The following is an 18,096-nucleotide window of genomic DNA, read 5'->3' on the forward strand; positions in this document are numbered from 1 at the left end:
ACTAATTGCAAAAAATACATAAATTTACCATTAATTTCTTAATTTGATATTTTTACTTTTGAATTGTTTTTCACTTATTTTTAATAACTTTTCAATTTCTCATATTTTATATTTATTTGGTGAATTTTTTAATATATAACTTTTTTATATTATTGAAATATTATTTTTAGTTGTATATGAATAATAAGGTTGTATTTTAAAGACATATATTTAATCTTCATCTAATAGTTGATTCCATCTTCTTCGATTACTTTTATTTTTATTTTATTATTAATTTAGAAAAATACTTTTATTTTTATTTTATTATTGATTTTGAATTTTTCCTGATTGTTCTTTAGTTTTTCTCTATTTTTTTCTGTTTCTCTTTCTTTTCTTTTTAGTTGGTCATAAATGTTTTATTAATTTATTTTAAAATTAATAATTTTTGGGATGGATTATTTTTATTAGGAGAAGTGATAAGAAGAGGGATATATTTACTACTCATTCCGTCCATTTTCATGAAAAAATTTAGCTTATTGTGATGAAAAAATTCATCACTTTAGAACCAAATTTTGTCACAAATGGTATATTGTGACAAATTATATTTGTCACCGAGTTCGTAAAAACAACCTCGTCTCAATAACGTTATTATGACAAAATAATAGTTTGTCACTATAAATTTAATATTGTGATAATTTTTTTTTGTCATATTATATATGTATTATGACGATTAATTTTATCACAATTGATAAAATTTTATCATAATAAATATTAATTTTTCATAACAAATATCCTATTTTTAGTGACAAAATCTAATTACTTGACAAAATATTTTTATCACAATTTTAGTCGTGACAAAGTTATTTATGTCATTATAATAATTGTAATAAAATTAATTTTATAATAATTAAAAAACTGTGATAAATTTATTTAGTCACAATAAAATTATTATAATTTTTATGATGTAACTAATTTGTCACTAGACAAACTAAAATAATGATAAAAAACATTTTGTCACTGTTTTATAATTCGCATAATTTTATTTTGATAAAAAAAGTTTGTCACAAATGTCTATTTTGATAAAAATTATTTTGTCATCATTTATACGATTATAATAATTATGACCAAATTTTATAATAAAAATTTGGTATAATTCTACATTATTTCAGTTTTATCTATAATAGAATATTCAATTCAGTACCATATTGCTGAAATAATATAAAACACTAAATCGATAAAAATCACAATGTAACTCATAAATGTATAAGTCTTTAATATTCTAAAATAATAATTATTCAAATAAACATAAAATTTGCTAACAATAAAAATAACTTAAATAAACATTATATTTGATATAGAAGAAGATGCCCATTTTGTTGCTATTTCTTTGTGAAGCCATTAACTTCAATCTGCAATCAAAAATAAAATTAAATATTTATTTGCCCATAGACTATGAAGTTAACAGTATTTGATGAGCTTATAAATTTAATTAATTAGTTGATGCGTTTTTAACTGTAACTGCTCTGCAATTTATAATATGGGCTCATGCATCCTTCAAGGTATCGCGCCAAAAAACAAAAAAAGAAGTCAATTTTATGGTCCTTGTATTCAAACTTTTCAATATCATAATGAAGAATGATTAGTAGTAGACCACTTTCATGACACTGATGATATTCCATGAGAGTTAAAACTTACTGAATGCGAGGATTTTGATTCTAATCTAATTCTATATATTTAAAAGAGCTGTAACGTACCAATCAATTGAAGTTTCACCGCCATGTTGTTCATCTATGAGTTTTTGAACAAGAAGCATGAGTTTGTTTTGCGATTGAGTAAGCTTATCAATCGTCGCTTGTTGACCTTGAATTTGAGCATTTAATTCATTTGCTCGTTTTTCGGACTCAGACTTTTCAGTATGTAAACGAACTTCAAACTCTAACTCTCTGGTTGTTATCCTTTTAGTCCCATATCCAAGTCCACGAGGATAACCGGAGTTTGGTTTATCCAATACTTTTTCAAGAATTTTTTTTCCATCTACGCCAACGCCTCCCTCAAGTGCTTGTGAACGAATAACTTCCATTTGTATCTAAGTATTGTCGTATATTTTAGTAAAATTATATAAGATGTCATTTAGATAATTTTATATATAAAAAAAACATCTTACGTATTTTTCTTCAGCTTGTGGGTGAATCCATGAACCATCTCTTTTACGATGTGCTTGAGAATAGAGTCTCATTTCAGGCGGTTCTTCATCTATAGCTTCAGATGTTTCCTATAAAATATATATATATAATAAATTCATTTCAAAAACTCAAAAAGATGATAAATTTAAATACATATTAAAAAGTATATTACATTTAAAATATAAATTAAATTCTCCATACCATTTCATACAAGCGTTGGCAGTAGGACTTTGACCCCGAAGTGTGCGGAACATCCAAATTTTTTCGATTAAGAACATTTGCAGCACTTTGAGCCTATTACGATTTTGAAAATTAATATTTATCTAATAATTGAAATTCTAAGACTTAAAATAAAAGAAATATCATATTAATACAAATAATTTATTGATATAAAAAAATTAACTCCTAGAAGTTTTGTTATAGATTCTAATGGTTGGTTTAAAGGGATAGGCTAATTACTTGCACTTAGTTGGCTGCTATTCGTATCATTTTTCACCCAAATCCAAATAAATAAGTTCATAATGGAATAAGTTAAACAGATTAGTTGTCACTAAAACCAAATAATGATGCAACTGTTACGAATGATGATCAATTATAGGTTGGACATCATTCAGCCAGGCTGATAACAAACACATCCCATTTGGCTCGTGCATTTTAATTAAATTTTACTTGCAAGTAATAGTAGTTCATACACAGTGCATGTTAATTAACTTATTTCTAACACAAAGATGAGAGTCAATAAAATAAAATAAATTATTACCTTAAATCTTTCGTTTTCAACAAAGTGCTCACAAAGTTTCTTCCAATCGTCTATTTTAACATCTTCTGGTGGATTCTTTTCAGCTGCATCTCGAGTAGGAAATCCTTTATAGTGCAAGTGGCAACGATACTTATAATTTAAAAATTGTCTAGCCATCATCCCATATACAACTTTTTTGGCATGTAAATCACTTAAATCAACCTCAAATTCATTCTACGAATAGAAAGAACAAATTATCACTATACAAGTGTATAAAAACAGTTATGATATAAAATAATTTATGTACCTGAAGAGTTGTAATCATGGCTTTTTTGTTTTCTTCAGTTACATCAGACCAATAAAATACACCTAGCGGTGCCATTAATCGAGTGAGAACATCAATTTCCATTTTGAACGTTTTTTCCGAAGGACCTACTGGTAAATTATTCCTTTTTGTGATCATAACTCCACCAATTTTGGAACCATCCTTGGTTCGTCTTTTAACTTCAAACCCTCTCGCTTTCCCTCGACCCTTCCTCTTAGAAAGGATATCTAAGAAATAAAATGGCAAAAAAATTTAACATATCTTAAATCAATTGACAATTACATTCACTTTGAGTATGAGTTGGGCAGAGGTGATTTGTCTTTCTGGCATGATCCCTGGTGTGATGGTAAAGCTTTAGTGGATAGATTCCCCAATCTGTCCATCAGTGATTCTGATGTACCAAAGCATTCGAAAGTTTATGATGTTTGGAGAAGAAATGCTTGGACCCTTCCTGATCCCCTGGATGACCAAACTGAGGAAGCCTGGAAGTTGGTGAGGGATAATTTTAATGTTTCTGCTGACAGAGAAGACAAGATTTGTTGGAACCTTGGTGTTACAGGTATGTTCACTATCAAAACTACCTGGGAGCATTTTAGAATCAAAGGCCCTAGAGTTAGTTGGTGGAAAACCCTGTGGAGTCCAGGACATATACCTAAAAATAGCTTCATTGCTTGGATTGCTATTCACCAGAAACTTAGAACTAAAGATAAATTGAAGCAATGGGGAATAGTTGATAATGATTTATGTGGGTTGTGCAAGTTAGAGAAAGAAACGAATGAGCACTTGTTCTTCAATTGCTCTGTGTCTGCTGTTGTTTTCAAGAAAATTCTGCATTCTTGTATGATTAACAGAGAGGCGCTTCAGTGGAGGAGGGAGTGGTCCTGGTTTGGAAGAAGATCTAATGGAAAAAGTTGGCTTGCAAAGGTGAGAAGAGTAGCCTTTATCAGCTCCATCTACCATATTTGGAAAGGGAGGAATAAGGCAGTTTTTGAAGACAAAGTGGTGAAGGAAAATGAAATTGTTGCTAGTATCAGGAATGAGGTTCTGCTGAAGATGTTCTCTTACAGATCCAATTCCCAGAGATTCTTGCAGTTGTATCAGAACTGGCAGAGGATGAATTGACTATAGTATTCTGTTTGAGTCTTTAGGCTTGTTTGGCTGTTGTGGGTTTTAGTATTGGCCTTTGTGACTTTGGCCTTTGGCCTGTTAACTTTGTAGCTCGTGGATTTTGTGCTTAATATAATCTCTTGGTGCATTTACCAAAAAAATTGACAATTACATATAATAAAATAATTTAATGTATAATATTAAAAGTATTGAATAGAAAATCAACTAACCATCGTCAATATTTGTTTCTTCCAATACCATGGATTCATCTTGAGCAATCGGATTTATCGTAGGATTTAATGCTTCAGCAGCTGCTGAGTCAATACGGCTGTGAGTTTCAACACTTCTTTGGTTCACAATAGATGTCACTGGAACGGGATAAGGCTGAGACTGAGCGATCACTCGAGCAGAAGTTCGGTTCACTACGGTAGCCTGAGATTGATCTTCTGTTTCAAATATAGGTGAACTAACACTCGTTGGTTTCAATTGTGATTTTGCTTTGGCAGTTTTTTGTAAGTTGTTTAAGGAAATCACCCTCTTTTTAATACCAGCCCCAGGTCCCATCTTTTATGGAATCTGTTGACAAAAAGATACATAAATCAATCTATTCTTTCTTGATCTTCAATGTCTCTTTGATTTTGCCGTCCTTAACTTAAAATTTTAGATAAAAGATGATATGGAGAAGAAACTGAAAGAGGAGAGTTTTATGGTTATAGTACGTGAGTTGAGTTTTAAAAGAACGTGGGTGATGAATATTGTCAGTTTTAAAAGAGATAAAGATTAAATTAGGAGGAAAATAGAATTTTAAAATTGGAGGGCATATTATTAATTAATTCTTTTTAATTACAGACTAATGTTTTAAATATTATTTTCGGATTTTCCCACCATTTAACATCTGAAAATCTCTTGGCACCAAAAGAAGAAGGAAAGGAAATTGATGATGAGAAAGAAAAGATATCAAACACAGCCCAGGCACTTTTTAAAATACAAAAATATACTTAATTCAAATACGTAAATTACGTACAAAGTGGTTCACTATGTTTATGTGTCACTTTTTAATGACCATATCAGTAAAATAGTAACATATTATCTGTTTAAACATCCATTAGATTCATAGTGCAGGTTTTATATTTTATCATACGGACATTTTAATTCAATTATTACTAGGTCAACGTACCGCAATGCACGGTTGTGATTAAATAATTTTATAAATTATTCATGTTTTCTTTTTAATTTTTAATTTTGATATATAAAATATTATTTTAAATATATATAAATTAATTTAATGTTATTTATTTAAATTTAAATTACTTCAATATATAACTTAAATCAAATTAGGGTTTAGGGTTTAGAGTTTAGGTTTTAGGGTTTTGTGTTTTAGGGTTTAGGGTTTTAGGGTTTTAAGGTTTAGGGTTTAGTGTTTAAATTACCAATTTATTATATCAATCTAACATTATAATTTATTAATATAATTAAATTTATTTATTAATTTAACAAAAAAACTAAACATATTAAATGCTTGTTAACATTTTTGATATATTTAGCTTTTAAAAATTATTAATTGAAAGAGATTATTTAAACACTACTCTATTTTTAAAAGTAACAACAACTATATATCTTTTATGATTCTTTAAATATAAATTTATTATTAATTAATTTATATTTCAAAAACAAATTCATAATATATAAATATTAATAAAAATAAAACTATATACTTAAATAATTAATTAATTTATTTTATGTGTCTATGTATTATAAAAAATTTCAACTAGGTTTTTTGTCTTAAAAAATAATAATTGAAAAGCAAAATGATACTTACAATTTCAAAAACACACCTTCAAGTCTTCCCTTAAGCTTGTTGTTAGACCATACGTCTTTACTTTCCTAATTTTGATATAAACAATCAACTGGTATTAATCCGTAAATAATGGCTTTCAAATGTTTTCTCAGCGTTTTTATGAAGAAAACTGAAAAATATATAATAGACGATCGTCTGTCACCTGCAACTTTTATTCAAATCTTTTGGTCCCTTAGACGAGTTACCAGACGAGCAACAAACGACTCGTCTAGAGAGACAGACGATCGTCTGTTTGCTTACATTCAAATGGTTTTGGAGCCGCTGAAAGTAGATGGTCATCTGGAAAAATAGACGCTCGTCTGTCTGTATCTGCAACACATTTAATGAAGAAAGAGATGATCTCCAACTGGAAAATTGACCTCATGTTTCAAAGAGCATTGCCTAGTCATATAAAAAGATGGATATATTGTTTCTAATCTATAGGGTTTGGTTTAAGACAATTAAATTTATTAAACGATTTGTTACCTCACTTTCAAACGATTTGATATCTCAGTTTCAATTCGTTAAACGATTTGATTCCCCAAATTAACAAACGGGTCTTCCAGTTAGCAGAATTAAAATTGTAGGACCATTAAATAGATTTTTGAAACATAAACTACCAAACTATTAATTATGATATATCTCATAAACTATTAGAATCAAATGCATAAAGGCCAAAAATTAAATTTCGAATTTTTGCACTGTTTATTGTATGAAAAAGTTGAAAACGGATTTTTTAAAAATAACATTACTTTTACAATCATAAAAAACCAGATGATAAATTATATAATTAACATAATATATTTTTTTGGTAGGCTTTTTTATTATTTTATTTGAGATTAATCCAATTACAAAGCTATTTGAGAAACAAATTTTATTGTATGGAGCAAACCGATAAAAAGTAACTAATTAACCAAACTAAAAATATAACCCATTTAATATGAGTAAAATAAGAGAAACATAAATAAATCAAGAAGCTACATGAATTTCTTTATATGGATTCCCCAAAGCAACAACATTTCCAAGCCTTGAAAGAGCAACCTGATATGAGCTCTGTTCCTTCACATTTTTAAAACATATCTGTTGACCCATAAATTTTTGGCTCATAAAATAAATTGGGCTTAATATTATTAGACTTTTAAATATATTTAATAATTTAAAAATTAAATAAAGTCTAAATAATATTAAATAAATTATTTTGGGTAAGTCAACAAATCATACTTACCTAATATTAAAGAATATGTTATTTTTGTCTATTAGTTAAGTGAATATATTATTTAACTAATTAGAATAAAATTAATATTCTTTCCAAGTATAGAGATATGTGCATAAATACATATTCTCTACACTCCTATAAATAGGAGTTCTCTCACAACACAAAAAAGACAAGACATCACTCTCAAGTCGTGGAAACTCTGCAAACAAAGCGATAAAGAAGCTCTGCATAATTTCTACAAAAAGACATAAATAATTCTCTAGCCGCCGGAGTTCTGCAAACAAAGCAACATAGAAACTCTGCATAATTTCTTCAAGCGACTGCACACATCACTCTCAAGTCGTGGAAACTCTGCAAACAAAGCGATAAAGAAGCTCTGCATAATTTCTACAAGTGACTATATCAAATCAAGACTTCATATTCGAATCTTCATACGTTGTGTTCATCACCCGTCAAAGATCCAACCAAACGACTGCATATCAAATCAAGTCTCCATATTCGAATCTTCATACGGCGTGTTCATCACTCGTCAACGATTCAACTATTTCCTTCACCAAATTGAAGGAGATTCTACAACGGATTCAAGAACAAGCTTCATAAGCCCTTGATCCACAAATATTGAAGGAAAGCATCAAAGGATTTAATTTCTACACGTGTAGAAATTACCCCATAGAGATTGTACTCCGCTATTTGATTAAATTCAATAAATTGACATTTGTTCATATTTTCTTGCGTCTCAATTTCAGGACAAGAAATTCGTGTTAACAAATTTCTGGCACGCCCAGTGGGACATCTCTACCTTTCATCTCTTTCCTTCGCAAATTCAAAGAAACAACAACCAAGATCCATGACTTCTCGAAACAACAACTACGGTCGCCAATCCAAGGCACCAGTGCGTTTTATCGTCCGAAATACTACTGATGCTAGCCCTGGAGCGATAATCAAGGACAGATTGGTTGAGGATATTTATGCCCGCACTCTTCCCCTTCTTCAAAAGATGTTCGTTTTCCAACCATCGGATGAAGAAGCTCCATCTCCAACTCAATCTCCACCAAAGAAAAAAGGAGATCCTAAGTCGCCATCAAGCAAGGATTCTCCAACCACTCCATATACGCCAACATCGCCAAAAGGTTCTTCTAATGTTATGAGCGTTATGATGACTAGCACTACTTCTTTGGAAGAGCAAGTTGCTAAGATGAGTAAAGTGTTGGAAGCTCTTGCTGATTCCATTAAAGAAAAGGATGAGCAAATCTCCTTTTTGATGAAAAAGGTGGACAATTTAACTGATAAGGCGGTTGTCGTTTCTAAAACTCCACAATCACAAGAAGGGGATGATATTGCGAATATCTTTGCCCCTACTACCATGAATGGTTCTTCTTCTAGTGATGCTTCAAAAGATCCGCAGATTTCAATCACCAATGGTTCTATTCATGGAGACCAATTGAAGAATCTCATCAAGGAGGCTGTCAAAGATCAAGTTGAGAGTGGTACACAACCATCATATTCATATGCCAAACCCTATTCTCATAGGATTGACCTCAAGAAGATGCCCACGAGCTATCAACCTCCAAAGTTTCAACAGTTTGATGGCAAAGGCAACCCAAGACAACATGTAGCTCATTTTGTTGAGACATGCAACAATGCTGGTACTTATGGTGACTTGATGGTCAAGCAATTTGTTCGCTCCTTGAAAGGAAATGCTTTTGATTGGTACACGGACTTAGAGTCTGGCACTATTGATAGTTGGGAACAGTTGGAACGTGAGTTTCTAAATCGCTTCTATAGTACTCGTCGAATTGTTAGCATGATAGAGCTAACAAGTACACGTCAATGGAAAGATGAGGCCGTTATTGACTACATTCATAGATGGAGAAACTTGAGCCTTAACTGCAAAGATCGTCTTTCGGAAGCATCCGCTTTAGATATGTGCATTCAAGGCATGCACTTTCAATTGCTCTATATTCTGCAAGGTATCAAACCTCGAAGCTTCGAGGAGTTGGAAACTCGTGCACATGACATGGAGCTAACTATCGCCGCTGCGGGAACTCAAGGTTCAATGATAGAAGATCCCCAAAAGGGAAAAGAAAGACAAGAGGCTCGTAAAGTGGGCAAAACATCAACCAAGGTTGAAGGGAAACACTCCATGGTTGTTACCACAACACCCTTCAAATTCACCAAGCATGAAAAGAAACAAGAAGGAAAGCCTCCTACCTTCAACCGCCAAGAAGTAAAGAAGAGTACTTTAAAGGAGCGACAAGAAAAAGTTTACCCTTTCAATGACTCTGACGTTTCTAAAATGTTGGATGACTTGCTTGAGGCTAATCTCATCCAATTGCCGGAAATGAAGCGTCCTGAAGAGGCTGACAAAGTGAATGACCCAAACTATTGCAAGTATCATCGACTTATTAGTCATCCGCTCCAAAAGTGTTTTGTCTTAAAAGATAAAATTATGCGACTGCATGAAAGGGGTGATGTAGTGTTTGATGAAGATGCTGCAACTTCTAACGTAACCACAATTATGAACGAGAGTTCCTACGTTGTAGCTTTAAAGTTTGGAGATTTTGAACCTGTCAAAGCATGGATACAGTCTTCCCCTAGTGAATATGCATCTCATTCTCTACAAGTATCAAGTGACAACTCACACCTTACTGGGGGCATCAACATTCAAGACGGAGAGATTGAAGACAATTCTGATGAAGGATGGACTCTTGTTACTCATCGGAAAGGAAGAAAGAAGAAGGTAGTTGTGCCTAAAGCGGCTCAAATTAGGTCTAAGATGATAAAGACTAAAACTGTTAAAAGATCAATCTCTTCAAAAGTAGTGAAAGAAAAGTTGATTTTGACAAAGAATGAAGGCGACATCACACAAAAGCCAAGAGTGCCCATAACTCTCAAAGAGTTTTTGCCAAAGAAATTGCTACAATTCGATGAAGGTTTTCCATGCTACCATGTTGACGAAGAAGATCATGATGACATAGAAGAAGAGGCAAAATCTGAGGGTAAAGAACTCGCTTTTAATCCTTGCACGGCCAAGATATGCTTTACCGACGAGGACTTATTTCTTGGTTCTAAGCCTCATAACCGTCCATTATTTGTTCAAGGTTTTATTCTAAAACAAATGGTCAATAGAATCTTGATAGACGATGGATCTGCTGTCAATATCTTGCCTCTAAAGACCATGAAAGAGTTAGGCATACCCATAGATGATCTTTTCAAGAGTCGTTTGGTAATTCAAGGCTTTAATCAAGGAGGTCAAAAGACTCTTGGAAAGATTAGGCTTGCAATGACAATGGATGATATGGAGTCAAATGCATTATTCCATGTGATTGATGCAAGGACTACTTACAAAATGTTGTTAGGAAGGCCGTGGATACATGAGAATGGTGTAGTTTCATCCACACTTCATCAATGTTTTAAGTATTGCCGAGATGGACAAGTGAAAAGGATAGATGCTGATTCTAAACCTTTTACAATGGTAGAGTCTTACTTCGCCGATGCAAAATTTTATAATGACTCGTCTACAAATGACGATGAATCTTGTAAAGAAGCATATGTCAAAGAAGATTATGGAAAGGAAGTTGATATCCCTGCATGCACATCTTCTCCACCTGTTTGTGCGCCTCATGAAGCATTCAAGAAGGGGGTACAAGCGCCGAATGCACATGAAGTAGAAAAGATGATCAAAGGCCTGAAAGATTTAACTCTCCCAGTTACAGGTTTAGCATCTTCTAGTGTTTGCAAGCTTCCCTCAGAAGAAGCTCCAAAGCCATCACAACCTTCTATAATAAAGCATGGTGTTCTGCCGACTAAAAGAGCGAATGGATTTGATCCAAACGCTTATAAATTGTTGTCTAAAGCAGGGTATGGACAAAAGAATACCTTTCTCCTAGGAAAGGAAGAAACATGTGATGACTATGAAAATGAAGGAAGTATGAAGAAACCTCAAAGGGTGTGGAAAGAGAAAAGCCAACCTATAGGTTCTAAGGCTGGTCTTGGATACAATACTTGTCAGCCATTGCGCCTGAAAATTCGCAAGGAAAATGCACAACATATCACCATTGAAGAAATTGAAGAGCAACAAGACAATGAAGTGTCTACATCGAGAACTTCAGTTTTTAATCGCCTCGGTAGTCCTCCCAATTTTGTATCTGTTTTTGACAGGATTGGAGAACAAAACGATGTCAATCCGCGAGTTCAGAGAACTTCAGTGCACAAAAGGCTTGGAGTTTCAAATAAGTGGAAGTCTAAAGAAAATAAAAACTATGTCGTTGATTCGAAAGACATATGCAGCAAGTTTCCATCCCGCATGAAAAGGTGCACTGAGTGGGTAGTATCAACAAGTGATGTGCTAAAGGGAAAACAACATACGGTAGTAATCACTTGTCAGATGCCTCATTCAACTTTGAGAAATGAAGAAATGAAGAATGCAACTGTCAACCATGTCACTATGGTAGAAGTAAATGATGATGAAGCACAACAAAAATTGGAGTGTTATCAAGCTAGAATGTCAAAGGCCTTTAACAAGAAGGTGCGCCCGCGCTCTTTTCAACTTGGAGATTTAGTTCTTCCAATAAGAAGACCCATAATCATCTCATACCGAATGGGAAACAAGTTCCTTTCAAATTGGGATGGCCCTTATGTTGTTCAAGAAGTCTACTCCAATGGCGCATACAAGATTGTTGATCAAAATGGACTGCGTGTTGAACCTATCAACGAAAAGTTCTTGGAAAATCACTATGCTTGAAGCTCGGCGACGCTCCTGGCCCGCATGAGCTAAAACTGTGCACGGCTCTCCCCTAAAAAAAAATTGTACTTGAACTACGTTTGACTTGATCTTTCGCGAGAAAGTACGTAGGCAGCTTGAATCACACCAAGTTCAGTCATAACAAAAAAAAATCAATCAAAAAAAAAAAATTCTAAAGTCTTGAACTACGTTTGACTTGATCTTTCGCAAGAAAGTACGTAGGCAGCTTGAATCATATCAAGTTCAGTCACAACCAAAAAAAGTTCATTCAAATAAAGAAAAAAAAAATTTTGTTCAAAACACTCCAATATATTAAAAGACATGTGCATTGATAAGATAAATATAAAAGAGAGGATATGAAGAAGGAAATATAAGTCTTATTAAATGATCAAAGGAGTCTTATTACATAAACATAAGACAAAATAAAGGAAATGCATCAAATGACAAAAACAAAAGAATAAGATCTAAGGTGACCATTGAAAATGGTTAAAATCATCAAAGTTTGCTTCCAATAAGCTTTCAAGCTCTTGTAGCTTAGCTTCATCATTTGGATCATGAACTGAAGCAACCTCAACATGGGAAATCTCATCACGGGTCTTCGAAGAATTTTCTTGATTATCTTGAATCTTCTTCTCGACCACCTCTAAGGACGACTCGAGCTTTTTCAGTTCCTCTTTGGCTTCATCAATCCTGGTTTGCAAAGTGGAACGATCATTGGCAGCTTCATTCTCAACTTCGATAAAAGCATCCAGTTTTCCTTGAAGCCTCTCAAGTTCTTTATCTCGAACAATCACTGACATGCTAGAATGAAGTTCAGATTTCTTCTTGTTTACTTCTCTAATATTTTGAAGAAGACTATTGAGGCGTTCTTTTAGAATCGATGTGTCAAGACTCTCATACTTCTTCATCATATCAAGAAAAGTAGATATAGCTTCGGCCATTGAAGGAATCTCTGATAAAGGCGTAGTAATGAGTCTTTTTTGTAGCGCTTCCCAAGATAAAGTGGCTACTTGACGTTCAAAGCAAAGAAACATGTCAGCACCACATAGTTGAGTCTTCTCAAAAGCGTTACGCTTATCCTTTGGTGCGACCTCCTTTTGTTGTTCCAAAGCATTCTCCTCTAAAGGAGTAGTGTTATCAACTAGAATCGCATGTGAGGGTTGTATGAAGTTTGTGTGATGACCATCTTCTAATGCTCTAGCCACCAACTTGAAAGATTCAGAGCTGAGTGCTGTGTCTTCTATGTCTCCATATTCTTCACAATTGCTTTCAAAGTTTAGATCATGGAGATCGAGCTTCAACATAGAAAAAGAAGAGGTGATGAGTAAAATGGTAAATAAAAAAAAGTTTATAAAGACAAAGTTAAATTATAAACATTACCAATTTGTCGCATTGCGGAAATGAACCACTTGGGATGCTACCAAAATCCTTAGGATCCCCAGGAATCCACAACTTAGTCTTCTTTTGCCTATTCCAATGCCGGTCAGAGTCATCTTGATCAGTTCCTTCGAAATCCAGACGGTCTTGATCCATGTCCTTGATGCCATCCTCAAATGTATGAGTAGAATCATTATTCTTTGAAGGAGTCTTCTTTTCTGCTCGACTTCCAGAAGAAACTTCATAAGCCCTTGCTTGTGTTGTGCGCTTCTTTGTTGCTCCTATCGGTGCACAAGTAGACGCAACATCAATAATTTCATTGGTGGCGGCTTCAGAAATCTTCTCTCCTGCATTCTTGGTTTTCAATTTGATGACTAGCCTTGATTCTTTTACTGGTGTCTTTAGCCATTTTCTAGACCACCAATCAAAGTAATCTTTGGTGACAAAAGTTTTCCCATCATCAAAAACCATAGGAAGTTTTATTCTTGCTAGAGTCAAAGATCTAGTGCAAGATTGCCAAAGACGAACTATTTGATCCAAATTCAAGCCCTCCAAGTGTTGTTTAAGATCACCGGGAATGTCTTGGAAAAATCCGAATTGTCTGCTGAATCGATGAGGACTGTATGGTTCATATATGTAGACATGATTAAGGCGTGCAACCAAATAACTCGATCTAAGACTAGCAAGGTACTCCCAATAACCAAGGGACAAGTCTTTATCATCAGTTAATGTCGTTCTTTTTGTTGAAGGATTGAAAGAAGGAATAATGAGCTGCGACGGATTTCTAAATAGAGCAAGGGCAGCTGAATCTTCAAAAGTACGAGCCATTCTCTCACCAGCATAAGAGGTCATCAAGGGAACTCGTTCGCGATTGGAACTAAAATGCGTCTCAAATCGATGAGCAAGCCATCCATAAACATAATGAGTGGGAAAAGAAACTGCACAAGTCTTGAAGTCAGATGCAGTCGAAATTCCTCGCAGACCATGATAAATACTTGCTAGAACTGGAACTGCCAAGCAAAAACGACGAGAAGTTGCCATCATACTTGCAACTTTGAAAGTACTTGGGCGAATTAAACCTGCGTCTTTTCCGGGAAGCACAAATTTACAAAGCCAACAAGATATGAAGGCGGCCAAGTAAACTTCTTCTCGGTCACTAACCTTGACGTGAAGATTAGAGAATGGCTTGTACCATCCTTTTGCCCGACGTTGGCATTTGTCAATAACACCAGAAGGATTATAGGTCTCCCTTGGTCTTGCACTCCTCTTCTTGTTATCTCTTTTTGGAGGCTCTCTATATCTTGAAGGGCCACAAAACCAACATTTGATCCAATCGCTGATGGTCATCTCGTAATGGTTACCCATTTTCTTGCAGCCTTTATGAAAAGCGAGAAATAAGAACTTGCAGCTTATGGGTAGAGAAGGCTTGCCATCACGATCAATCCCATTTAATTTATTTGCAGATGTGATGACTTCATCATAAAAGGAACCATCTATCGAAAGACCGCCAAACATCTTCAAGTCCCACAAAGAGATAGATTCTTCTCCTTTAGCTGTACAAAGTGTGTTTGTAGAAGAATCCCAATGCTCACAAAATCCACGCATGACATTCTCCTTGAAATCATAAGTGAAGAGTGAAGCAAAGATAGGCGCATATAGATGAGATGAAGTCAAATTGTGCTCGTTGCTTGCTAATACATCCTCCGCCCATTCCCAATAGCATTCGGTGTAAGTAGCTCCAACGAATAATGAAGAAGATGACCCCCATGATAGCTCTCCATTTTGGATGCGATGCCTTAGAAGTGGTAACACGTCATGTGAAGATGAAGTCTTATGAAGAGAAGATTGTAGCAATGTGACCCTTGAAGATTTGATGATAGCATTGTCGCAACCATAAGTGTCTCGCGCCGTCTCTAGACTCCAAGAAGAAAGATGAAGACCATCATTTGAAGAAGACCAAGTGGGGGCATGACGACCAATGACGGGAGTGTAGACCGCAAGTGTAGTACCCTCCTCCACGTTTGAAGCTTCATCGTCTAAGATATGAAGATTTGTCGAGGTAGAAGATGCAGTCTCCTTGAAGATGACCATTTTGAAGAATAAAGTGCAGCTTTTACCGTAAAATGAAGAGTGCGCCAAATATGAAGACTAATGAAGGGTTCAAAATTTGTAGCTCACAATGACAACAACGATTCTACACTGAAGCTTCATTTAAAAAAAAACGTGAAAAAAAAGAAGACACATTAGAATTTACACAGCAGTCATAATTTTGAAATATGACATTTTGTTCCTACTGTAATAATATCAATTGTCAAAATTATGAAAATTATTGAGATAAAAAAAATCAAAGCTCAACCAAACAAAAATATCGCACATTAATCTCAATTTTGATTTCTGCTAATCATTCACCTAAAAGTGTCAACTACCTCGGAATTATATCCAACGAATACCCAGTTCTTCTAATTGAAAGACCCACGATTTGTTGTGCTTTTGTGTTACAGGTAGCAGTGCACAATACAAAAGTAAATTACAAATATAAAAAGTGGTGTTTAACAAATGGCTTAATACATCATTTGACCCCTAAACTATACACTTTTATTCTCTGAGACTCTTAAACTAATTTGATATTCTATTGGACCTTTTAACTTTATTTTTTGTTCTATTTAACCCGTCAATTGTAATTTTTTTGCCGATCTGACCTTTTTCATCCAACGTGGCAAAAACGCGTGTTTTCAAACGCGTTGAAGCGCGTGAAGGATAATTAAAATGCATAATTTGTTCTATTGAACCCACGAACTACACTATTTTGTTCTATTTGACCCCTGAACTTATTTTATTTTCCTATTGCACCTTCAAACTTTTAATTTTTACCCATTAACCTTCTCAAAAATACAATTATTTAACTTTTATCCATTTAATCTTCTAGAAAAATAAAAAAATATTGAAATTTAGTCAAATAATTACATAATATAACTTCTTGTACATGTAAATATTTGTTTACATTTCAATAATGATAAAAGAAGTTTTGTCTGTTTAACGATATTATAAAATATATAAATTTACTATACTGTGATAATATTAAAAAAAAGACTGATTTTTTTAAAAAATTATAATTTTTAGTGTATTTCACGAATTTCCAATTATAAAAATTTTAATACACCAGTTTTTAATTTTTTGCAATTTCAAACTTTTCAAATCAATTCTGAATTTTTAAAATTTGCGTTAAAATTGGAAAACACGCTAAATTTCATGACTTTTAAAGCCTTAAATGATTTTTTCAAATAATATGTAAAGTACATCATTTTTTATTTTAAATTAAAAAAAAATATTTAGACTTAATATATTTTTTGACCTCTAACCTTACCTTTTTATTTCCTATGACCTCTAAACTATTTTAGTGTTCCATTGGACCTCTTAACTACTTTTTTTATTCTATTTAACCCCATGTCAGCAAAGCCATGTCAGCAATTTTATCCACGTCATCGCGCATGGTGTGCACATTCCGAATGAGGGGTTAAATAGAACAAAAAAAAGAGTTAAGAGGTCCAAAAGAATACGAAATTAGTTTAGAGGTCGCAGAGAATAAAATGGTATAGTTTAGGGGTCAAATGATGTATTAAGCCTTTAACAAATTCTTTATGGATATGAAGTCAAATGTTCACCATATAACATGCATTCCATCAAAAGAAAAGGATGACATCACCGATGCACATATTGGACAAAGAAAAAAAAAAGACCTGTATGTAATAATGTCCGTATGGAATGGTATGTGGTTCTCTTTGAAATTTGAAGCACACTGGATATTAAAATGCTCTTTGCTTTTAATATGTTACGAATGGAGTTGAAGATATTTAGGGTTTTGTTTTAAGACCTCTATTTATAGACATACATTATTCATGAAGCGATTTGAAGAAATTTCTCAAAAGTGGAAAGATTTAAATTAGAACTATTTCTTTTGAAGCTCTTCCTAAATTGGACATCGCTGAGTATTTCCTTTCAAAAAAAAAGAAGTCTTCTTGAATAGGAATTATTATTTGTCCATGACAAATAAGGAGAATACAAAATTATTCAGCAAAATAATTTTTGATACATCTTCTAATTGGTTTTCACGTGGCTATCAAGTTTCATTATTACCATTTGAGATACATGTTAAAAAATATTGCTTCATGTACATATCAAACTGGCGTGGTTATTCAAATTATTCATAAATTAATTTATTAAAGTATTAAATACTTTTAATAATTTAATTCAATTTCGAGACATGGTCGCTAAAAAAAAAGAAAAAAAAACGCGAACAAGTCTCGAGGGGGCATTTGTTGACCCATAAATTTTTGGCTCATAAAATAAATTGGGCTTAGTATTATTAGACTTTCAAATATATTTAATAATTTAAAATTAGTTATTAAATAAAGTCTAAATAATATTAAATAAATTATTTTGGGTAAGTCAACAAATCATACTTACCTAATATTAAAGAATATGTTATTTTTGTCTATTAGTTAAGTGAATATATTATTTAATTAATTAGAATAAAATTAATATTCTTTCCAAGTATAGAGATATGTGCATAAATACATATTCTCTACACT

At 33.1% G+C, this 18,096-nt stretch overlaps 1 protein-coding gene across 3 annotated transcripts; it reads right to left on the bottom strand.

Annotated features, from left to right (window-relative positions):
- Positions 1–1,184: 1,184 nt before the first annotated feature.
- Positions 1,185–6,681, bottom strand: LOC126675125 (uncharacterized). Of its 3 annotated transcripts, XM_056105254.1 has the most exons (10): positions 6,657–6,681; positions 6,334–6,500; positions 6,153–6,217; positions 4,564–4,909; positions 3,209–3,453; positions 2,923–3,135; positions 2,364–2,456; positions 2,144–2,251; positions 1,734–2,065; positions 1,185–1,388 (listed from the first exon to the last, which is right to left on the bottom strand). In XM_056105254.1, coding segments are annotated over exons 4-10 (1,326 nt in total). In that variant the 5' UTR covers positions 4,898–4,909; positions 6,153–6,217; positions 6,334–6,500; positions 6,657–6,681; the 3' UTR covers positions 1,185–1,387. The 3 variants fall into 3 exon arrangements, with proteins under 3 accessions (XP_055961229.1, XP_050225674.1, XP_050225675.1); XM_050369717.2 differs by having other exon boundaries at positions 6,153–6,500; XM_050369718.2 differs by lacking the exon at positions 6,657–6,681 and having other exon boundaries at positions 6,153–6,631.
- Between the last annotated feature and the right edge of the window lie 11,415 nt (positions 6,682–18,096).

The sequence above is a fragment of the Mercurialis annua genome, linkage group LG3 (genome assembly GCF_937616625.2).
Source record: "Mercurialis annua linkage group LG3, ddMerAnnu1.2, whole genome shotgun sequence".
NCBI classification, from domain to species: Eukaryota; Viridiplantae; Streptophyta; class Magnoliopsida; order Malpighiales; family Euphorbiaceae; genus Mercurialis; species Mercurialis annua.

Excerpts from the sequence above, each read along its gene's own strand:
- LOC126675125 (XM_056105254.1), bottom strand. The coding sequence starts at position 4,897 with ATGGGACCTGGGGCTGGTATTAAAAAGAGGGTGATTTCCTTAAACAAC. Across the intron at positions 3,454-4,563 it reads AGAAACAAATATTGACGATG|ATATCCTTTCTAAGAGGAAG; the intron begins GTTAGTTGATTT and ends TTTATTTCTTAG. Across the intron at positions 2,066-2,143 it reads CACAAGCTGAAGAAAAATAC|ATACAAATGGAAGTTATTCG; the intron begins GTAAGATGTTTT and ends GACAATACTTAG.